Genomic DNA, 25,271 nt, shown 5'->3' on the forward strand with positions numbered 1-25,271 from the left:
TCAGTGAATTTCATAAAATAAAGTAGTGAAACAAAAGTTATCCTTCTTAGATAAAACTATACTAATTATATTCACGTCACCAAATCATTCATCAAAACACACTGTTTTACAATGAAGGTGTACAGTAGTCAGTTCTTGACACAAACCTGTGCACCTGGCACCTACTACCATGGCCCGTTCAAAGGTACTAAATATTTTGTCTTGTCCATTCACCCTCTGAATGGCGCACATACAAAATCCATATCTCAATTGTTTCAAGGCTTAAAAATCCTTCTCTAACCTGTCTCCTCCTTCATCTACGCTGATTTGAAGTGGATTTAACGAGTGACATCAATAAGGGATGATAGCTTTCACCTGTATTCACCTGATCAGTCTCTGTCATGGAACGAGCAGATGTTGCATACACTCAGTGTATAAGCATTGTTGTGGGCTTAATTTCAGATGGTGTTTTTTTTCAGGTTTTCACTCTCAAATCACACTTTTGTAATAGAAAAACAACACGAAGTATCGTGATATTTAACTTGGTATCGAAGTCAAAATTCTGGTAGGTGCAGCAGATAGCCTAGCAGTTAGAATCCCGGGTCTGATGGGAGAAATCTGTCGAAGTGAGCTGGCAACAGCAGGGTTGCAGGTGTCAAATGCCAATGTCTGCTGTTGTTCCCATCAAATCAATGAAGCCCATTTATTTTCTAAAGCCCATTTTACAACAGCAGTTGTCACAAAGTGCTATACAGATACCCAGCCTGAAACGTCGAAGAGCAAGCAATGCAGATGTAGAAGCACAGTGGCTAGGAAAGGAAGAGAGAGAACACAGATGTCTGCGTGAGGGTGATGGTAATGCACTCCGTACGAGCTGCATCCTAAAGATGTGTCATTATTCACAATACACACAAACGAAAACTGGTCAGGAAATGCCCAGGCTGCGTGAGGCCTTGTGGGGGTTTTGATATTAGTCGACTTAGCCCAGCCCAAAGACGAGGACCACTTCATGGGGTTCCTATGGCTGGGTAAAGTGGGTGAAGGCTTTTGAAATGGTGTACTTTTTCATGTTTAACACACACACACACACACAAACACCCTCTCATCCGCCTTCTTTCCAATAATAAAGCTTTTGACAACGTAACTACACACTAAGTCAGAGATGGAAGTGATTGTTTCTTTTCTTGTTGAATGTTTTGTCTGGTGATTTTCGATTGACACACACTGTGCCCTGCTTCTCTTCTGTGAGACTGTCACACACACATCACGACGCAGTGACTCAACATGCTGTGATTCATCTCCGCATCAAACACACACACACACACATGCGGCCCCCTGGACTGATTGTCTCAAACAGACACCTGTGTGTGGGTGCATATTTGGCTTTGTATTTGGTTGTAAGGACAAACTGTGCAGCTTCATTGTAAAAGTGACATTGCTGCAGGCTGCTGTGTCCTCCCTGCTTTTTCAAGATTGCATTGCTGTGTGTAGATCCATATCACAACTGAACCGAAAACGAATGGAATGATTGTGTAGGATTTATAAACCTGTCTGGCTTTGTATATTCTGTTATCTCCTTGTATACTATAGAACTGTTAAGATGCTGAGTACAAATAAAGTGAAATGCCCAATTTATACCAGCCCAGCATACATATACAGATAGTCTGTGTGAGTGTGTTTTAGATCATGCTGATGATTTTAGGTTAGCTATACTGTATTGTAGAATGGAAGCACACACACAAGCACATCATCTCTTGCACCACACTTATCTCTCCCTCCCTCTCTCCAGATTTCTCAGAACTTGGGGAAGATGTACAGTGAGATGATATTTGTGCATGGCTTCGTCCACTGTGACCCCCACCCAGGCAACGTGTTGGTGAGGAGGTGTCCCAACACCAAGAAGACTGAGATTGTCTTACTGGACCACGGCCTGTATCAGGTAAGACGATGGGGGGTGAGTGTGTGTGTGTGTGTGTTCGGGTGTATATTTTGTAACAGGATCAGGCCCTCTATCAGATGAGGCATTTGAGGTTCTAGCCAGGCTGATGGAGGAACCTGGAAAAACAGCATTAATCACATTACACCTAATTTTTACCGGACATCCTGGGTCATCAGTATAGACATACACACGCAAGTAGAGAGTAGCACAGTCATGAACATTCTCACACACACACTGACCAGTGGAGGCTCCTCAGAGGAGGAAGGGGAGGACCATCCTCAGTGAATTTCATAAAAATTAAAGTAGTGAAACAAAAGTTATCCTTCTTAGATAAAACTATACTAATTATATTCACGTCACCAAATCATTCATCAAAACGCACTGTTTTACAATGAAGGTGTACAGTAGTCTCAACAATACTCTCTGGGACAGCACCATGGTATAGCCAGAGGACAGATATTTTCCGTTCTCTGGGTACATTGAAGTCGATGTAAAACCTAGGAGGCTCATTGTTCTCACCCCCTTCCATAGACTTGCACAGTAATTATGACAACTTCTGGAGGACGTCCTCCAACCAGTCAGAGCTCTTGCAGGATGAACTGACATGTTGTCCACCCAATCAAAGGATCAGAGAATTAATCTAGCACTGAAAGCATAAGCTACAGCTATCTAGCACTGCAGTGCATAAAATGTGGTGAGTAGTTACAGTTTTGAACAAATGAAATTCTTCAAAAATGGAGGAGAGCGAATGGAACTAGCTATTTTAGCCTACTTAACCTGTTGCATCTCTAGGGGCGCTATTTCATTTTTGGATAAAAAACGTTCCCGTTTTAAGCGCGATATTTTGGAGGGATATTATGTTAGCTAGCTGGCTATGGCTAACAAATCAAACTTTGTCACATGTGCCAAATACAACATGTGTAGACCTTACTGTGAAATGCATACTTACAAGCCCTTAACCAACAGTGCAATTCAAGAAGGAGTTAAGAAAATACTTACCAAATAAACTAAAGTTAAATATAATAAAAAAGTAACACAATAAAATTACAATAACAAGGCTATATGCAGGGGGTACCGGTACCGAGTCAATGTACATGGTAGTCGAAGTAATTTGTAAGTCATTTGGGGGCGGTTGTCAATGTAAATAGTCCAGTTGCCATTTGATTAATTGTTCAGGAGTCTTATGACTTGGGGGTAGAAGCTATTAAGGAGCCTTTTGGTCCTAGACTTGACGCTCCGTTACCGCTTGCCATACGGTAGCAGAGAAAACAGTCTATGACGTGGGTGGCTGGAGTCTCTGACATTGTTTTGGGCTTTCCTCTGACACCGCCAAGTATATAGGTCCTGGATGGCAGGAAGCTTGTCCCCAGTGATGTACTGGGCCGTGCGCACTACCCTCTGTAGCATCTTTCAGTCCGATGCCGAATAGTAGCCATCAGGAAGCTCTTGATGGTGCAGCTGTAGATCTTTTTGAGGATCTGGGGACCCATGCCAAATCATTTCAGTCTCCTGAGGGGGAAAAGGTGTTGTCGTGCCCTCTTAACGACTGTCTTGGTTTGTTTGGACTATGATACTACGTTGGTGATGTGGACACCAAGGAACTTGAAGCTCTCAACCTGCTCCACTACAGCCCCATCGATGAGAATTGGGGCCTGTTTGGCCCACCTTTTCCTGTAGTCCACAATCCGCTCCTTTGTCTTGGTCCCATTGAGGGAGAGGTTGTTGTCCTGGCACCAAACTTCCAGGTCTCTGACCTCCCTATAGGCCGTCTCATTGTTGTATGCACTGTTGCGTTGTCAGTAAACTTAATGATGATGTTGGAGTCGTGTTTGGCCACACAGTCGTGGGTGAACAGGGAGTACAGGAGGTGACTAAGTACACACCCCAACAGATGTGTTGTTGACAGATGTGTTGTTTAGGTGGTATGCAAATTGCAGTGGGTCTAGGGTATCTGGGAGGATGCTGTTGATGTGAGCCATGACCGGCCTTTCAAAGCACTTCATGGCTACAGACGGGAGTGCTACGTGGTGGTAATCATTTAGGCAGGTTACCTTCGCTTCCTTGGGCACCGGGACTATGGTGGTCTGCTTGCAACATGTTGGTATTACAGACTCCGTCAGGGAGAGGTTGAAAATGTCAGTGAAGACACTTGCCAGTTGGTCCGCACATGCTTTGAGTACACACGCTGCTTTGTGAATGTTGACCTATTTTAAAGGTCTTGCTCACATCAGTTACCAAGAGCGTCATCACACAGTCGTCCAGAACAGCTGGTGCTCTCATGCATGCTTCAGTGTTGCTTGCCTTGAAGCGAGCATAAAAGGCATTAAGCTCATCTGGTAGGCGTGCGTCGCTTGGCAGCTCGCATCTGGGTTTCTATTTCTAGTCCGTAATAGTTTTCAAGCCCTGCCACAGCTGATGAGCGTCAGAGCCAGTGTAGTAGGATTTAATCTTAATCCTGTATTGACGCTTTGCATGTTTGATGGTTCGTCTGAGGGCATAGCGGGATTTCTTTTCAGCTTCCGGATTAGTGTCCCGCACCTTGAAAGCGGCAGCTCTAGCCTTTAGCTCGATTTCGGATGTTGCCTGTAATCCATGGCTTCTGGTTGGGATATGTACGTACGGTCACTGGGGACGAAGTCGTCTACACTTATTGATGAAGCCGATGACTGAGGTGGTATTCTCCTCAATGCCTTACCTCCTTGCTTCATGTATACAGATTGTTCTATTGTATTATTGACTGTACATTTGTTTATGCCATGTGTAATACTGTGTTTTGTCGCACTGCTTTGCTTTATTTTGGCAAGGTCGCAGTTGTAAATGAGAACTTGTTCTCAACTGGGCTACCTGGTTAAATAAAGGTAAAATAAATAAAATCCCGTAACATATTCATCTGTTTTAATGTCCCGTTGGTAGGATAATCTTGATCATAGGTCCTCGGTTTTATTTTCCAATGATTGCACGTTGGCTAACATTGGAAGTCTTCCAAGTCTAGGTAAGCTTTTGGTTTGATTAATTTATTGCCACCAGGGCCCTAGTAGCTATGCTGACAATAACGTTAGCTAATATGGTAACAATGATGTAGGCTGTGTGTAGCAGTTAGCGGTTATGCAATAGAGGTTTGGCTTGGAAAGGTTTTTTCGACCTGGTCAGACAGCTGTTATCTTGTGCAATGTAGTACGAAAGGAAAAGGTGAGAGGATGAGAGGGCGTAGATGCGAGAAGGAATTATGTAATGAACAAAGTGATAATTTTTATGTGGCTGCCATGAGTGAATTGTGTTTTCGGGATAGGGATGTATTCATTCCGCTGATTCTGTTGAAAAACGTTTCTTAAACGGAAGCAAACGGGGATGAATGTACCTGAATTTGTCCAATAGAATCTCTCGTTTGCAACTGTTGTACTAAAGATTACACACTAGATCAGCTAGGTGCTGGCAAGAGTGTGCAAGGCGGCATTGAATGTGTCACTGTCTCACACCTTGATTACGCACATTTGTCTATCGACCGGTTGTAGCAACTTCATGATGGTTATGGGGAAAATTTGAGTATCATGTAGTAAGTAGCCTAACTAAACCTTTCGACATTGAGCTGGATGAATGGAATATGAATGACAGTCATCCTATATGTTGTAATAGAAATAAGGCCGCGCTCACAAAAAAATAAAAATAACATCCTCCCTCATCTTAAACGGCACCAACCGGCACTGACATACATTCACGCTAGAGCAGACTGAAAGCTTTTCAATAAACTGCAAAGATGTGCTTCACCATCAGACAAATCCAGCAGCATGTTTGACAGTCACACACACACACACACACACACACACACACACACACACACACAGGTGTGCCATGCATACAAATCCCTGGGCCTCTGTCAGCCCAGGATGGTAGATGTAGTGGTTGTAAGTGCAATCATGAAGATCATTTGGTGATGAATATGCTCCTCTGATGCTGGCTTATGAAAGGATGAACAAGAAAGAGAGCGTGAGAGTGAAATAGAAAGAGAGAGAACCCACTCTCCTCCTCTCTTCCTTCCTTTGACCATAATGGAACCAATTTAGCAGTAATGAGTTGAGATCTGAGCCTGGCTTTGGACAGAATGTTAATTCTCAGCTTGTGTGTTATTTCTATTGGGGGCAATTTTTCCATGTTACACGCTGCTTTCATGTTAATGGTGTGTGTGTGTGTGTGTGTGTGTGTGTGTGTGTGTTTGTTTGTTTGTGTGTTAATCATGTGGTAGTCTCAAAGTGCTGCTGTGCTTCATTGGTATGCTAATGAGCAAGTGTTCCTTTGATGGGGATTGGCTGAGCTTTTTACTCTGTAAATACAGCGAGGAGGAGAGCTTGGTTAATGCATCAGGACGCTCTTGTCGTGCGCTTGTACACATGCACATACACACACATACTCACACATTATCACTTATATATATACACACACTCACACACACACACGAATAGAGTAATAGCCGCCTTAATGCATCAGAATGATTGTCTTATCTTTCACTCTCTTGCTCGCTCGCGCGTACACAGACACACACTTAGTCATGAATACTTTTAATTTCACAGGTACTGTTTTTAGAGTTGAATTTTAAGTCTCACTGTTTTAGATAGACTCAGTGAGAACTGGACTACTGGTGCATTTTTAAGCCCCTGTACTTTCTTTTCCCTCCAGATCCTGCTGCCAGACTTCCGGCTAAGCTATTGTCGTCTGTGGCAGTCCCTGATTAAGGGGGACCTGAATGGGATCGAGAGGTACAGCCGACGCCTGGGTGCGGGGGACCTCTACCCCCTCTTCGCCTGTGTCCTCACTGCACGCTCCTGGACCTCTGTCAATGCTGGCATCGGCAACACCCCCGTCACACACTCTGAGGTACCCATTCTCACTCGTGCCCAGACACACACACACGAGGTGGTGTAGACACACACACAGTCCGAAGCTCTGTACACACGCACATGCTGGCATACACACTCGTCACACTCTGAGGTACACACACAGTTCACACCATACACACAGAGGTAAACGCATACGCATTTTTTTGTGTATGTGTTTCTGTGTGCGTTCATGCATGCATATGTGTGGGACCGGGACCAAGTAGGAGTGTGTCTATGGGTGGTAGAGTGCCATCTGTGGAGTGATGGGGACTGTTATGCAACACAGGGACGGGTAACACACTAGTATGTACTGCCAGAATAGTACATGCATAATAATTATGATAGCAAAGCTATTTGCTATAATACTGTTTATCAGAACACAACAAACTAGAAGCTCTTAGCCCAGCAGATACCCAACATGTACAATCGCAACCTCCAAGGAGAGCACATTTATGACACCACATTGTGTTCTGTTTTGACTCGCTCGCTTGCTCTCTCACACACACCCTCCATCCCCTCTTCCAGTCAGACTACAAGGGGATGTTTGTCAGTAGTCTGCTCTGGTGTAATTAAGTGTAATTATAAAGTCAGGTTGGCAACATACAGCTCTGACACGGGCAGAAAGGGAGCCGCCGGCTCATTAGCATAAGAAAGAGGCGATAAGGACATTGCATTGGAGCCACACGATAATAGGCCCTGTGAAAGGGAGGGAGAGATGGAGTGGGAGAGAAAGATGGGGAGAGGGGAGGAAGAGACCATTTGATGGTGGTTTTTCAGTATGCACATTACAGGGCCTACTGTCTGAAAACGGCATTACTTTTTACAGTTTCAAAACAAGCCTTCGGCACATTACTGCTTGTGCCGCCAACTCAACTCAGATATTTCCCTTGAATCAACACCTTGTGTTAATTACTATTACAGGGCTACAGACTAACATGTTCCCCTGTTGTCACTGGTGACACTTACTTTTACATATGGCGACACCAAATAATAATCTTATGAAGTAATTCATAAGTATAATAAACACACTACTGAGGTATTCAAGAATTAAGTTTTTTATCTAACACGTCCAAGCAGGAATACACAATTCAAGATATTTTGATGTGCAACCGAATCCAGTGATTGTCATGAGTTTTGGGTTGTCAATTAGACGATATAGTTGCTATATTTTACTGTCAAAATAGGACTCGTACATCTTTATGTGCACTAACTAGTATCAGAGGCTAATTAATTTGGGGTTCAACAGCTGAGGAAGTGAAAACTCAAAGCGCATTAACTAGATCGCTAACTCTGAGCATAATACTCACTTCTAGTGTCCATGTATTCATCCAACAGTAAATGTAAAGACCTAAAAAAAAAAAAGTTGGAGTTGTAGGCTACTACCCATGAGACCTATAGACCTCCATATCTCAAAGCTATATGAAATATGTTGGTTGTAAAATAGTTGCTCTTGAGCTGAATATTGAGTGTTGAGAAAAAAATTATACTTCGACAGGAATGAAGGGGCGACGTTTCCAAAGCGTTGTTTTTCCCTCAATTGCATTTTGAAATGTTATACGATCAGACAATTTTTCCCTCGATAGGATGGGTGGAGGGGGGGTGGAGGGGGGCAAGAGAGTGGCTCGCTCATCACAGCAGCAGGCCCCAGCAAGGGCACAGGCAGGGCAGACACTTTCATTACAGGAATCATGAGGATAATGCACTTTACTGTTAGACTAAATCATGGTTTTAGCCACCCAAAAAATAGGACGTTTTGAGTGAGGTGAAAATGTAGAATGTGCTCTACCTTTATAGGCACCCTTTCCGTTTTTTACGATCCATGACCGTGGCTGTCTAACTGATGACAGCGTCGGAGCAGATGCCACGTTTATGTGTGAGCTCAGAATACCGGGCCGGCCCATCTTGGTAGGGAGGGCCTGCCGTTGTCCTCTGATCAGCCAAAGGCTCATTAAAGAATAGGACGTATAGTATAACAAAGAAATTGGGCAAAAAAAAAATGTCATATCTTAACAGGCCCATGTGCCTCTGGCCACGTCACCTTTTTCAATGTTTTATATTTATGTAAAAAAAAAATAACATTTTGTGTGTACAAATTGCGACAAGCCCACCCAACAAAACAATTGTCCAGCCCGTCTGGAATTTGCCAGAATTGTCAGATGGCCAAACCGCCTCTGGTTAAGTTGTCTACATTCTAAATGGGGCCGGAACACTACCACTGTCTGTGTTGTCAGTGTTAAAGATCAGTGATGATTTGTGTGGGTAGGAGGAGTTTGAGTGGCAGTTGACTAGAGTGTTGTTTCAAAAACAGTTAGAGGTCACTATCTCTCACCTCTCTCTATCCCGTCTGTCTCTCTGTCCTGTCTGTCTGGTGCTCTCATTACCATACTGATGAATTCATGCTGTTCACATCAATCTGCAAATGTGCCTGTTGTCTTTAAATTAATACATTTAAGAGGGTGTTTGTTAGCTTTGGGTCACAGTTGGTTTTAGCATCAACTTTGTTTAGCTTTTCAATACCGTATCAGCAAAATATTTAGCCAACAATGTTCTATTATTTTACTGAAAAGCCTTTTTACATTAGCAAATGAATCTGCTAATCCTTATATGCTGACAGAGAGGCATGGGGAAAGTTTGTATATGTTGGCATCTTTTTAAAGATGGTTGACATGACGAGCAAACTTATAAAATACAATCTTAGTGTTAGTCTTTCATAGGGCAATTCGGAGAAACCGATCGTAATGTTGGCGTGCATAGAAAAGAGTCGTGCGTGCATTCAGGTGCGCGCTCCACAATAGACAACCGTTGGCTCATTCTGTACAGAGCAACCCGGGGTATGACGCCATGTCATCTTGTAACTCCACATCAAACATGGTGATCCTAAACGTTGACACGCGTTTTACGATATGGAAATGTGACACGTTTGGACTCACAGGGGTTTGGCTTGTATGACATCAAAGCTGTATTTATTATAACCCGCAGCGTCTCATCTTTCAAAATACATCGAGTCCTCTTAATTTACAGCACTTCCCTCACTCAAGACATCAACAAATGTGCAAAACTTGCCTAATTAAGCAGGAGGGATTGGGGCAACTTCTTGTCGGGTCTCTTGCAGCTTTAAAGCTAATATCCTGCAATTCTACACGTTTTGCCGCGAGGCAGAGATAACTTTACAGTTTTAAAGCTTACATTACAGTGCATAAGAAGAAGTATTGAGTTGTAAAATGGATGACTGTTGGAGAAACGTTACTGTGGGTACCAATATCCATGTGAGCCTCCCAGACCCATGTTGCCCAGGTTTAAGAACATACATTCTAGATTAATAATATCACATTGTATTAAATTACACCCTCTAAACTTATTCCACAGATACCTTGGCCAACATGTGCTTAATATGTTAGTAATACTCATAAACATATGAAATATTACAGTACCAATCAAAATTTGACACACCTACTCATTCAAGTTTTTTTATTTTTTATTTTTTACTATTTTCTACATTGTAGAATAACAGTGTAGACATCAAAACTATGCAATAACACATATGGAATCATGTAGTAACCAAAAAAGTGTTAAACAAATCAAAATATATTTAGCCTTGGCCTTGACGACAGCTTTGCATATATATAATATTTTGATCTGGCAGTACCTTCCTTTGACCTACTTTGAGAACCCCTGGTGTAGCGCACTGTACACTCTGGAGAGAGGAGAGAATAAAAAATATATATATTTCACCTTTATTTAGCTAGGCAAGTCAGTTAAGAACAACTTCTGATTTAATGACAATGACAGCCTAGGAACAGTGGGTTAACTGCCTTGTTCAGGGGCAGAATGACAGATTTTTACCTTGCCAGCGCAGGGATTCGTTCTCGCAACCTTTCAGTCACTGGCCCAACGCTCTAACCACTAGGCTACCTGCCGCCCCAAGGGAGGAGAGAGATGGGAAGGGATGGAAATGGAAGGGGAGAGGAGGTAAGAATAGAGAATTTGGGGAGAGAAGAGTAATGATGAGGAGAGAAGAAGAGGAGGGGAAGGGAAGAGAGGTCAGCATACCTAGCTGGAGTGTATAGTTGTGCATTTAACGTCAGATCCCATCTGAAAGCGCAACATGTTGAACGTTAGGACATAGTAGTTATTCACTACTTCAATTGAGCCTTCCTATCGGAGAGAGAATAGATAAGAGCTCTGTTATAGCCACTAAATGTGTGTGTGTGTCTCAGTAATAAGCCTGGGTTCAGTGCTGTGGCTTTTCTACCAGGGCTGAGGGGGGCGCATAATAACAGAGGCAGGGAAAAACTGATGTAGAGAGAGCTTTCATCAGACGAAGGGAGGGAGAGAGAGAAAGGGGCAGAGAGAAAGGGAGGATCGATAATAGGAGAGGTAGGAGAGAAGTGGAGATTGAGGGTGGATAAATGAAAGAGGGAGGGAAAAAAGAGAGGGAGAAATGGGCAAGAGCAGGGTGACGAGATCGTGAGACTGGACAGGCCCAGCAGTCATAAGGACAGACTCTCTCGATTTGATCTCTCCCTATGGCCCTGGCTCTATGTATCCAACTCTGTCTGATTGGCTGTCTTTCCTCATCTGTAAAAGTGAGTTCCAATGCAATGCATTTAGGCTTGGGTGATATATGTTTCGTTAATATATATATATGCATACACACACACACACGACCGTTCAAAAGTTTGGGGTCATTTAGAAATGTCCTTGTTTTTGAAAGAAAAGCAATTTTTGTCCATTTTTAAAATAACATCAACATTTCTTTTTTATTATATGTTTATTATTTTTTTTTTTAAATAAAAAAAGACAGCAACATTGACATTCATTGTACTGTTGAATGGGATGGCCAATTTAGAGGACAAAACAAAACTTAACTCACCCATACACAAAATAAAACTAAATCCTATTAGGTGGTACATGTATAGGAAGACAGACAGCATATAGCCATTAAAAGCAGTGTTGTTAAGTCAAAAATAAATATTGAGTGGAGTACAGCACAGAGTAGCAGCATATCGTCAACCCAGTTATGAAGCGGGACTCGACCATTTATCCAGTATCGGCTGACATATTTTGTAGAACACTGGACTTCTATTGGAGGTATTGTATCGAATCTTTTCCATATGTATTACATTCCCTAAATCCCGTAAACACATTTCAAAGGTAGGTACAGTCTCCAATTTCCAAAATTGCAATATGAGCCTTTTCGCTAATAGAGTACAAAGAGAGACAGCCTTCCCTTCCTGGTTATTCCCATCAACTGTACCAAACAGAGCGACCAATGGGTCTGGGGCTATAACTATTGAAGGCTTTAGATAAGTAATAGAAAAAATGAGAGCCCAGTAAGCATGTAACTTAGGACATGTCCAGAATAAGTGGGTCAATGTCCCCTCATCCTGATTGCACCTCTCACACAGTGGTGTCCGGAAATATTTTATGCAGTTTCACTTTTGAGTAATGTAACCTGTATATCACCTTAAACTGTACAAGGTTGTGTCTGGCATTCCCTGAACTGTGGTTTATATTCCTGAAAGCCTCTACCCAGTCCTCCTCTGAGCTTTCTGAACCAAGTTCTTGTTCCCAAGCCCTTTTAGTGTCTGTGGATACCTCTATATGGGCCTGTAGCACATCATACAGTCTAGAGACCGACCCTTTTGAATGGGGTTTGACAAGGATCAGGCTATCTAATTACGTAGGATTATTTGGCTTAATGCCATACTGTGGGAAATGTGTCCTTAAGAAATTTCTGATTTGGAGGTATCTGAAAAAATGTGTTGTTGGCATGTTAAACTTACCCTGTAATATTTTAAATGAAGCTAACTGACCATCAATGTATAAGTTACCAATTGTTGTGAGCCCCTTCTCCCTCCACTGTGAAAACACCATATCATCCAATGCAGGGTGGAAAGCTTGATTCAGGCAAATTGGTCTCTCTATGTAAACAGTGGGTATGTTAAGAAAATACCTAATCTGTTTCCAGATCCTAAGCGTATGACAAATTACTGGATTAGAGTCATAAGTGGCTTTTTCACATATGATGGGCTATTAACAAGTGCAGGGAGTGAGGAACATTGACAGGAGGCCTGCTCAATCAAAAGCCATGAAGGCATATCATTCTGTCGCATCCCAGGTAAACTTTCACTCCAGAAAGACACACTGTTCAGATTAGCAGCCCAATAATAGAGTTTATAGTGAGGAAGGCCAAAGCCCCCCTCTATCTTGTACTTGCACAAATGCTTATTTGAAATTCTGGCTGCCTTGTTATCCCATAAAAATGTAATTACTATTGAATCCAGTTTCTTAAAATAGCTTTGTGGTATGAAATTGGGTAGACATTGGAAGAGGTAAAGAAACCTGGGTAGGACAACCATTTTAATAGCGTTTATACGACCAACCAAGGAGAGGCAGAGTTTTCCAAAAATCTATATTTTGTTTAAGCTGATAAATGTTCATCTTCCTATTCGCTTTCAATAGCCTATCAAGTTCTCTTGTCACAACAATTCCAAGGCTTGTGAACTTGTCCATCACTGTTCTAAATGGGGTAGATTGCAGAAATTGCATATCCACAGGCCGTGATATTGGCATCAATTTGCTTTGCTGCCAGTTCATCTTGTAGCCAGAGCAGGAGCCGAATATATTTTTCAAGTTAAGTAAAGGGGGAATAGAAGTTTTAAGCTTGGATAAAAACAAAAGAACACCGTCTGCATATAGGGACATTTTGTGCTGCGTGTCTTTTATTTTAACCGGAGCTATATTGGCACGAATGAGAGTAGCAAGGGGTTCCATGGGTATAGCGAAGAGAGCAGGCGAAATAGGGCACCCCTGTCGGCAGCCCTTGAACAGGCGAAATAGGACACCCCTGTCGGCAGCCCTTGAACAGGCTTTCCAAATCTGAAATGATCCAGAACAGATATCAAAAACTTCCACTCAATCTCATCAAATGCCTTCTCTGCGTCAAGAGCTATTACCACTGCCTCAACTTTATGATCATGATACATTACGTTGAAAAGCCGTCTCAAATTGTAGTATACATGTCGGCCCGGGATAAAAAACCTGTCTGGTCAGGTGTATGATGTCGGAAATATATTTTTTCAATCGGTTTGCCAATATCTTTGTCAACACCTTATTTTCTATGGGAAGTAATGACACTGGGCGATTAAGACGACATCTCCATGGAACCTCTATCTCTTTTCAAGGTCAGTGCTATTGTAGCCTCATACAGTGTTAGCTGGAGTTTGGCATTTTCTTTGGAATGTTTAAACATTCAGTACTTCTTATAGAGTTCTATTACCTATCCATTGGGCCCAGGGGCCTTGCTGTTTGGAAATTGTGCCGTCGCTGTGTTAATTTCCTCCAAAGTTATCCCTGCATCGAGTGCAGCAGCTGCCCCCCCTGTCTAGTTTAGGAAGTTCACATTCAGCGAGAAAGCATTCCATAGTTTGTGGATTAGTAGCATCGCATTTTGATTGGTATAGCTCTGAGTAAAACCACGCAAAGCATTTATTAATTTCCTGCGGATCTGTTACTATTTTACCCTTGTCTTTTATTTTGTGAATAGCTCTAGATGCCTGTACATGCCTTAGCTGTCTTGCTAATAATTTGTGGTTTGTCACCCAGTTCAAAATAACTTAAAGAGCCCATCCGTTTCGAAAGGATGGTATTGTATTCATATTTCAACTTGGTGATCTTCTCAAGGACTGCAATCGAGGAATTCATCCTAAAAGCGTTCTCCTGTTCCCCTAACTCTCTTTCAATTTCTCTCAGCCTTGTATTGGCGCGTTTCATCCTCTCTGATGTATAATAAATAATGTAAACTCTAATCACAGCCTTTAGAGATTCCCAAAGGGTGGAGTCGTCAACATCCGCCGTGTCGTTAGCGCAGAGGAAAAAGGCAATCTGCTCCTTCAAATACTGACAAAAAGTCTCATCTTTCAACAAGCATGCGTCTAAGCGCCACGGTCGCCGACCTGTAGACTTATTGTCGAGTTTAAACACAATGGACAGAGGAGAGTGGTCCTTAATTAGAATAGGGTGATGGGTAACTGATGCAGTTGCTGAAATTAGTTTGGAGTCCAACAAAAAATAGTCAATTCTGGAATATGATTTATGAACTGACGAAAATAAAGAATAATCCCTATCTGTTGGGTGCGTCTGTCTCCAAATATCAACAATGTTAAGGTTTGTCATAAATTTATTTAGACAGACGCTGGCATTTGATTGTTGAAGTGACCTTGATCGCTGTTTATCTAAAAGAGGATCTAACGTACAGTTAAAATCACGTCCAACAATAACACTTGTATCCGAGATATTTGGTATTGCCTTAAATACCCTTTGAAAGAATAATGGATCATCGAAGTTGGGTCCATATAAATTGACCACAATAATATACCGACCACTAGGATCTGAAATCAAGGATGAGTAAACAAAAGGAATGGTTTTCCTTATCAGGATTGCAACCCCTCTCGCATTTGCATCAAAATTAGACTGGTATATCTGACCGATCCAGTTGACTCGTAGCTTGGCCTGAGCCAAGCGTTTAATATGAGTTTCTTGAAGAAGCACTATGTCAGCGCCCAGTGATTTAGATGAGAAAAAACCTTAGCTCGCTTCACCACATGCCCTAAGCCATTACAGTTCCAGCTGACTATCTTTATTCCACCAGGTCTACTCTGTGCTCGGTCACTATGTGGCTTTTCTTACTTAAGAGCAAGTTGTTGCTGGCATACAAAACCCAAAAGAAAAACATCCCGCCATGCAGGAGCTTGTCATGCCACCTGTATTAAACATAAAACACAGAACCCATCCCCCCTCCCGTCCCATTACTGAGTGACTTACCCAAACGAAGCACTCGTTGACCTCCCCAAACGAAGCCTTAGTTGAAGCTGTATGTCTAGACACCCTAACTCATCTATAGATGCTCCGCATATAAACAAATGTTAAATAACACTTAACTCTCATGTTAGGGGGGGAATGGCGCTAAAACATGATAGGTTAAACAATGCAATCTATGCCATAACATCTCACCCATCCATATAAGTCCCCATGTCTGATCTTCTAATCGAAAAGACATAGGCAGGAAATTCCAACACATTCCTGGCCTGTATTTATCCTCAGCCAGGGAGCTTGCTTGACAAGAACAGATTGGCCTCTTTTGGGTTGTCAAGCATACGTGTTGATCCCTCGACTGTCACCCTAAACCGGGCTGGGAAGAGGAATCCAAATCGGATGTTGGCAGTGTTTCTTGCGTAACTCATCATACTCTTTCCGTTGGTTCCTCACCTCCAAAGTAAGATCTGGCTAGAATTTGTATTTATTTATTTCACCTGTATTTAACCAGGTAGACTAGTTGAGAACAAGTTCTCATTTGCAACTGCGATCTGGCGAAGATGAAGCAAAGTAGTTCGACACATACAACACAGAGTTACACATGGAATAAACAATCATACAATCAATAATACAGTCGAAAAATCTATATACAGCATGTGCAAATGAGGTAGGATAACCTCTATGGGATAGGGGGCAATATTTTCACGTCCGGATGAAAAGCCTGCCCAAAGTAAACTGCCTGCTACTCAGGCCCAGAAGCTAGGATATGCATATAATTAGTAGATTTGGATAGAAACACTCTGAAGTTTCTAAAGCCGTTAGAATAATGTATGTGATTATAACAGAACTGATTTGGCAGGCGAAACCCCGAGCACAATCCATCCAGGGAAAAACATTTTTGAGGTCATTGTGTTTTCCAATGGTTTCTATGGGAAGCCCTATTTATGAGGAACCTGGTTGCAGTTTCTATGGCTTCCACTAGATGTCAACAGTCTTTAGAGATTGTTCATTTTTCTTTTGAGAAATTAAGAAGTAGGGCTGTTCTTTGTAAGTGTCACTCCAGGTGGGCTCTACTGTTTTAGTGCGTGTGAACTGGAACGCGATTGAAGTTGTTTTTATCTGGTATTGGGAACGGTTTATTCCGTCTTAAATTTGATTATTTACATTTTAGGATACCTGAGGTTGGATTAGGAACGTTGTTTGAAATGTTTGGACCAAGTTTACAGGTAACTTATTAGATACTTTGTAGTCATGTTGGGCGAGTTGGAACCGGTGTATTTCTGAATCAAACGCGCCAAATAACTTTTGGGGATATTAAGAAGGAATTTATCGAACAAAACAACCATTCATTGTGTCAATGAGACATTTGAGATTGCAAAAAGAAGATGAGGTAAGGCATTTATTATATGGCTATTTCTGACTTTTGTGTCGCACCTGCCTGGTTGAACAATTATGTGTTTGTATGCGGGGCGCTGTCTTTTTGCCCTTTTTGAAATCTGACACTGCGGCTGGATTAACAAGAAGTGAAGCTTTATTTTGATGTATTACACATATATTTTTGTGAATGTTGAATATTGATATTCCTGTAGTTTGAATTTGGCGCGCTGCCATTTCACTGGATGTTGTCAAATCAATCCCGCTAAAGGGATTGGCGCGTGAAGGGATCCATAAGAGGATAAGAGAGGTAAGGCAATAAATAGGCCATGGTGGCGGAGTAATTACAATATAGCAATTAAACACTGGAGTGATAGATGTGCAGAAGATGAATGTACAAGTAGAGATAATGGGGTGCAAAGGAGCAAGATAAATAAATAAATACAGAATGGGGATGAGGTAGATTGGATGGGCTATTTACAGATGAGCTATATACAGATGCAGTGATCTTTGAGCTGCTCTGACAGCTGGTGCTTAAAGCTCAATTGGAAAGTCACCCTGGCTCTGTTGTAGTTAAATAGGAACTTATGACTAGCCAGCTTGAGGATGAGATCCCTGGTCTGGGGATAGTGCAGCCGTGCGATAAATGGTCTTGGTTGCGCGACCTTGGCCGGCTTCGTTGCCTGATCTGTGTGTGCAGTCGATCAGGATGGCCGTTTTGAAGTGTTCACTCCCCAGCAATGCCCGTATCAGCTCCGAGACGAATTCAGTGGGTTTCCCTTTCTCAGTGTCCTCCTGGATCCCACATATTCGTATGTTCTGGCGTCTTGAATGCAACTCGAGCAGGTTAAGCCAATGGGCTTTCAGGGTTTTGTTGTCATTTTTGAATGTTGTGCACTTTCTCTTTGTCCTGTAGCCTGGCCACGTGATCGACTCGTCTGCTCAACCTCATGCACCCTGCCCTTAGCTGCCTTCACAGTTTCAGTCAAAGTCCCAATACTCTTTGAGATATCAGCCAACCTTGTGTCCACCTTCTTGCTTAGTGAGTTGATAGCAACCAGTAGGTCACTGAGTAGGTTCGGTGGGGAACTCTTGGGAGCTAACGTTAGCATCTTCAGCTAACTCCTCATGGGCCGGCCATGTTCAAATGATCTTGTTTAGCCCCCCCCTTTTTTTGGTGCCTTTTACATTTGTCATATTGCCAGACAACATTTGAAGTTATAGGTTGTGAGATGTTAAGATAAATATGAATTTGTTGAGTGGAGCTCAAGCAAAGCACGCTCTCTAGCGCCCCCCACCCCAATAACATCAAATTGATCAGAAATACAGTGTAGAAATTGTTAATGTTGTAAATGACCATTGTAGCTGGAAACGGCTGATTTTTAATGGAATATCTACATAGCCGTACAGGGGCCCATTATCAGCAACCATCACTCCTGTGTTCCAATGGCACGCTGTGTTAGCTATTCCAAGTTTATAATTTTAAAAGGCTAATTGATCATTAGAAAATGCTTTTGCAATTATGTTAGCACGGCTGTTGTACTGATTAAAGAAGCAATACATCTGGCCTTCTTTATTTAGTGTGTGTGTGTGTGTGTGTGTGTGTGTGTGTGTGTGTGTGTGTGTGTGTGTGTGTGTGTGTGTGTGTGTGTGTGTGTGTGTGTGTGTGTGTGTGAATATATATACACTGCTCAAAAAAATTAAGGGAACACTTAAACAACACAATGTAACTCCAAGTCAATCACACTTCAGTGAAATCAAACTGTCCACTTAGGAAGCATCACTGATTGACAATAAATTTCACATGCTGTTGTGCAAATGGAATAGACAACAGGTGGAAATTATAGGCAATTAGCAAGACACCCCTAATAAAGGAGTGGTTCTGCAGATGGTGACCACAGACCACTTTTCAGTTCCTATGCTTCCTGGCTGATGTTTTGGTCACTTTTGAATGCTGGCGGTGCTTTCACTCTAGTGGTAGCATGAGACGGAGTCTACAACCCACACAAGTTACTCAGGTAGTGCAGCTCATCCAGGATGGCACATCAATGCGAGCTGTGGCAAGAAGGTTTGCTGTGTCTGTCAGCGTAGTGTCCAGCGCATGGAGGCGCTACCAGGAGACAGGCCAGTACATCAGGAGACGTGGAGGAGGGCAACAACCCAGCAGCAGGAGCACTGCCAGAGCCCTGCAAAATTACCTCCAGCAGGCCACAAATGTGCATGTGTCTGCTCAAACGGTCAGAAACAGACTCCATGAGGGTGGTATGAGGGCCCGACGTCCACAGGTGGGGGTTGTGCTTACAGCCCAACACCGTGCAGGACGTTTGGCATTTGCCAGAGAACACCAAGATTGGCAAATTCGCCACTGGCGCCCTGTGCTCTTCACAGATGAAAGCAGGTTCACACTGAGCACATGTGACAGACGGGACAGAGTCTCGAGACGCCGTGGAGAACGTTCTGCTGCCTGCAACATCCTCCAACATGACCGGTTTGGCGGTGGGTCAGTCATGGTGTGGGGTGGCATTTCTTTGGGGGGCCGCACAGCCCTCCATGTGCTCGCCAGAGGTAGCCTGACTGCCATTAGGTACCGAGATGAGATCCTCAGACCCCTTGTGAGACCATATGCTGGTGCGGTTGGCCCTGGGTTCCTCCTTATGCAAGACAATGCTAGACCTCGTGTTTCTGGAGAAACTATGCCAAAACTATAGTTTGTTAACAAGAAATTTGTGGAGTGGTTGAAAAACGAGTTTTAATGACTCACACTTAAGTGTATGTAAACTTCCGACTTCAACTGTATATGTTTGTGTGTATATATATATATATATATATATATATATATATTCTATATTATACTTTTTTCTGGTTGGGGGTGTGTGCTAATTATAAGAAATGTAAGATGTGTCAAATAAATGATATCCAGCGCAGGGCTCCAGCTTTGCATCTCGTTTGCAAACTTGCGGGCCAAGAGGTTAGATGTCAAGATCAAGCTTCTTGGTGACAGCAGAGACATTCTAGCCTGTGTGCCAGTCTCTTTAGCTAACATTCTACTTCTTGCCACTCCTTGTCATTGCAATAGTGACTGGCCTTTCTGCCACCTTCAAATATGAACATTCAATTATTAATGACCTCATGGAGAACAGAGGAGTTGATCCTGATTTGATAACCCTCACAGCTATCCTCCAATCACAATTATCCCCCCCAAAAAATCAGTCACAGAACACATTGGTATCCTTGTTTGTCCTGACAAAGCCAGTCTGTCAAAAGTTTCTTGCTCATGTCTAAATTCTCAAACTAAGTGCATACTGCAATTCCAACCACAAAACCTCTCTGCTTTGATCTTAAGCCTCAAAATGCAATAACTTGCCTAGCTAACAGCTAAACATAATTTTTTGACTTTGTTGTAATTCTAATTCTATTTTAGAGGCGCCACATGGAAAATATTTGTGTTTTTTCCAACAACCAATGAGCAACTGCGCTGTAAATCTAGCTGCATATTGAACGTTGCGATTCCCGAAAGGCCACTCTCTTTGGCAATGACATGGAGTGTTAGCTAGAAAGACTGGTGCCTAGACGAGAGACATTCAATCCCCTCCTGGTTAAGATCATTATGCAATTCCTAAAGTTACACGTTTCCTTATCATTCCTTGTATGACTTGTTCTTTTCCAATCACTAAGAACTCTATAGAAATCCTTGTGTAAAGTGACAGAAATACTTGTGAAAGCTGATGACACACACACACACACACACACACACACACACACGTCTCTGAGGCAATGTAGTGCTCCTTCCAGTTGGTTTGTTAGGCTCCCAAACAGAACAAAAGTGGGAACATTAGCAGGGAATTGGAATGAACGCAATTTACATTTATTGTGGCATGAAAAAATGCTAGCTTTGAGTCTGAATAGGAAGCAGCAATCACCGCTGCCAGCGGAGAGGGAGGGGAGAGAGAGAGAGAAGGGGGGGGGGGGGGGTAAGATGGGGGGAGACTGACAGAAGGGAGAGACTAAGAGAAAGACTAGGGGGTGTAAGAGTAAAGCAATGAAAGGGAGAGAATGGAGAGAAGCGAAAGAAAGCGACAGCAGCAATACAAAGAGAGTAAAAGAGAGATAAAGGAGAGATGAAGGGAGAACAGACAGAGATTGAAGAAAGAGAAAAGCACGTCCATTCTGTTAGGTAATTGTTGGGAACACATGAAATCGGTCTGTCAGTCAAATCCTTTCAAATGTCACTGTGTTGCTTGTCTAGTCCACAAAGCATGTCCCTTCTATCTTCTACCGGGCTTACCATGGAACGTGTGTGTGTGTGTGCTCGTTCGTTCCAAAGCCAGAGATGTATACAGCGTTATAATAATTATCATCCATGTTGCCACCAAAAGTTCTGAGATGATTGCGTTTCTACTGAGTGCCACTTAGGTTACCATGACAATAGCATTTTGATTTGGAATATCCCATAATTATATAGACCTTGCTTGACTTGATTACATTTCGAAGTCATCCTGTGTTTATAATGTTCTGTTCTTTGTGTGTAACCCTCCCGTACCTGTCTGTTCCACTGCCTCAGGCAGACGCAGGCAGGCAGACGCAGGCAGGCAGACGCAGAGAGACAGACGCAGAGAGAGAGAGAGAGAGACGGACGGACAGACGAGAGAGAGAGACGGACGGACAGACGAGAGAGAGAGACGGACGGACAGACGAGAGAGAGAGAGAGAGACGGACAGACAGACGAGAGAGACAGACGGACGGACAGACGAGAGAGAGAGAGGGGGACGGACGGACGGACGGGAGAGAGAGAGAGAGACGGACGGACGGACGAGAGACGGCCGGACGGGAGAGAGAGACGGACGGACGGACGGACGAGAGACGGACGGACGGGAGAGAGGGACGGACGGACGGGAGAGAGGGACGGACGGACGGACGAGAGAGAGACGGACGTACGGACGAGAGAGAGACGGACGGACGGACGAGAGAGAGACGGACGGACGAGAGACGGACGGACGAGAGAGAGAGAGACGGACGGACGAGAGAGAGAGAGACGGACGGACGAGAGAGACGGAAGGACGAGGGAAGGACGGACGAGAGACGGACGGACGAGAGACGGACGGACGGACGAGAGACGGACGGACGGACGAGAGACGGACGGACGGACGAGAGACGGACGGACGGACGAGAGACGGACGGACGGACGAGAGACGGACGGACGGACGAGAGACGGACGGACGGACGAGAGACGGACGGACGAGAGACGGACGGACGAGAGACGGACGGACGGACGGACGGACGAGAGACGGACGGACGAGAGACGGACGGACGAGAGACGGACGGACGGACGAGAGACGGACGAGAGAGGGGGACGGACGAGAGAGAGAGGGACAGGCAGGCAGGCAGGCAGACACAGACAGGCAGGCAGGCAGACACAGACAGGCAGGCATGCAGACACACACAGGCAGGCAGACACGCAGACAGACAGGTAGACATGCAGACAGGAAGGCAGACACACAGTCAGGCACACACACACACACACACACACACACACACAGGCACACACACACACAGGCAGACACACACACACACACACACAGGCAGACACACACACACACACACAGGCAGACACACACACACAGACACACACACAGGCAGACACACACACAGGCAGACACACACACACACACAGGCAGACACACACACACACACACACAGGCAGACACACACACACACACAGGCAGACACACACACACAGACACACACACAGGCAGACAGACAGACAGACAGACAGACAGACAGACAGACAGACAGACAGACAGACAGACAGACAGACACACACAGGCAGACACACACAGACACACTCTCTTGACTTCTGAGGGGGATGCGCGAGTGTGCTTAGCCGAGGAAACACACCTCATCCTCCCAATGCCTAACTCTCTCACACACACACAGTGGCATCAGCAGTAGGTGTTTGCCCAGCGTCTGTTATCTGAAATTGAGTTTATTGTGAAATAGGAAAGTAGCTGTGACTCCTAGACCAGACAGCGCTAAGTGAAAGACCAGACCCTGCAGCTTTAATCCATGTACTGAATTCCAAAATGCTACACACACACGTGCACACAGAATACACACGTTAGATCGTCCCCGTAAATGCTCTTTTCATTTCCCTCTGATGTTTTGAGGACAGAGAACACAAGGAATCGGGGGAAGAATTGAGAATCATCCTATAGCTATTACTCCTACACACACACACACACACACACACACACACACACACACACACACACACACACACACACACACACACACACACAGAGCACACACATACACTGCATACTCACTCACTAACACAACAATAGTAATGGGGAATACAGAAGAATAAATCTGAGGGACTGACTGAACGGCGCTCTCGCTCATAAACACACACACACACTGGAGGAGTAATGGGCTAGGTGCAGGCAGTATTTCACCCTACCAAACAGATCTATGCCCACACACACACACACAAGGCACTCTGTATTTGTGTGACTGAGGTTGTAATGCAGGTTGTAAATCTACCAATAAGTAGATGGCGTGCATATAAATCGTCCAGTAAGGAGACTGTGTGCATATAAATCTACCAATGCGTAGTTGGTATGCGTGAGTCAGTAAGTGTTTAGTCCGAGCGTGGTTTAGTGTGTCGGGCCAGACTCGTATCTCAGGTTTGAGGGATGGGGAGTAACACCAAACTACGCATCCAGGACAGATAAGACATCGGCCCAGACTATTGATGGCACCAAATGTTGTTTATTTTGATTTCCGTTAACTGTTACAAGGCTGTTACGTGATTCCGCTTGACAGGATTATGTTACGTATATGCATACACACACACACAACCACACACTGGATGAACTCTAGGCCAAGGGGCACATGGGCAGGGGTTGATGGATCTGTTTATTTGGATCCCAGTAAGTTCTCGTTTAGTCTACTTAAGCATCTTCCATCACTTGGCTCTCTTTGTTGTTGACACGACTCTCGCCAGGATCAAAGCAGTTTAGTGTCAGGCATGAAGGTTGTGGGTTAGCTCGGGGGTAGAAGAAGGATGAGGGGGTGATGGGGTTCAGTCTTTCATTTCTGATTGCCAACTTTCCTTCCATTTATATAATCTGGACTATTCTGCCGTTGTTTCTGGAACCTATGTGAGTCCCGCACACACCAGCACAGTAGCAGTCGGAATTGAAGCCACTTAATTTAGGCCCTAAGCCTTCCACCCCTCCTCCTTTCCTCCTCCTTTTAAGGGGCTTATGGGGATAAACAAAGTCAAATAAACGCCGGTTTGACATGTTTCCCAGGCTCTCCCTCTCTCAGTTATATAGTTGAAGGACGACTATTAGCATGGCAGATTGTTGAAGAGGAGGGAAAATAGCCTCAATGCCACCCTATATATTCCCTCATAGTACACTTTTGACCAGAACCCTAAGTGGGGGAATGAAAGATGAAAAAGGAGGATGGTAGAGTCTCTGAAAGGAAAACAATAAATACTTGTTTCACAGTTCTGCAATTTCCTGACAAATGCACAGTGCCTTCAGGAAGTATTCGCACCCCTCGACTTTTTCTGCATTTTGTTGTTACAGCCCACATTTTCTTTGAGATTTTGTCCCTCCTACACAAAATGTCAAAGTGGAATTATGTTTTCAATTGTTTTTTATTTTATTATTATTCAAATTAATTCTGTAAAAAATATATATATATGAAAATCTGAAATGTCTTCAGTCAATAAGTATTCAACCCCTTTGTTATGGCACAGCTAAATCATTTTATTTGCTTAACAATACGTTGCATGGACACATACGTTGCATGGACTCTTGTCACATCTCTAAAAATGATGTATTTGGGTGTTCTTGGAACTATTGTTCAGGTTTTTTCCCTTGCCCCTGCAACTTCAGAAAGAGCAAGAGGAAGTCTTGCTGGTGGGGTAAGATTCTCAAGACCAAGTGAAATTGCAAAAAAAGTGTCTGGTGACTGTAACATGTCATTTACAGTGCCTTCAGAAAGTATTCACACCCCATGAATGTTTCCACATTTATTTGTTACAGGCTAAATTTAAAATTGATTAAATTTAGATTTTTTTGTAACTGTCCTGCACTGTCCTGCACACAATACCCCATTTCATAGTGGAATTAGGTTTTTAGATATTTTTACAAATTGATTAAAAAAAATGTAAGCTGAAATAACTAAGTATTCAACCCCTTTGTTATTGAAGTTATTAATTACATGTTATGGATGGTGTATCAATACAACCAGTCACTACAAAGATACAGGCGTCCTTC

General features: G+C 43.5%; 1 protein-coding gene across 1 annotated transcript in view; it reads left to right on the forward strand.

The window, feature by feature from the left end:
• The window catches only part of adck1 (aarF domain containing kinase 1), a 171,861-nt gene that overhangs the window by 134,563 nt on the left and 12,027 nt on the right, over positions 1-25,271 (forward strand). The window contains exons 8-9 of the mRNA XM_021573702.2: positions 1,769-1,918; positions 6,590-6,787. Of these exons, the coding sequence (XP_021429377.2) occupies positions 1,769-1,918; positions 6,590-6,787 (348 nt within the window). The remainder of the gene's footprint in view (positions 1-1,768; positions 1,919-6,589; positions 6,788-25,271) is intronic.

Source organism: Oncorhynchus mykiss, chromosome 19 (assembly GCF_013265735.2).
Source record: "Oncorhynchus mykiss isolate Arlee chromosome 19, USDA_OmykA_1.1, whole genome shotgun sequence".
NCBI classification, from domain to species: domain Eukaryota; kingdom Metazoa; phylum Chordata; class Actinopteri; order Salmoniformes; family Salmonidae; genus Oncorhynchus; species Oncorhynchus mykiss.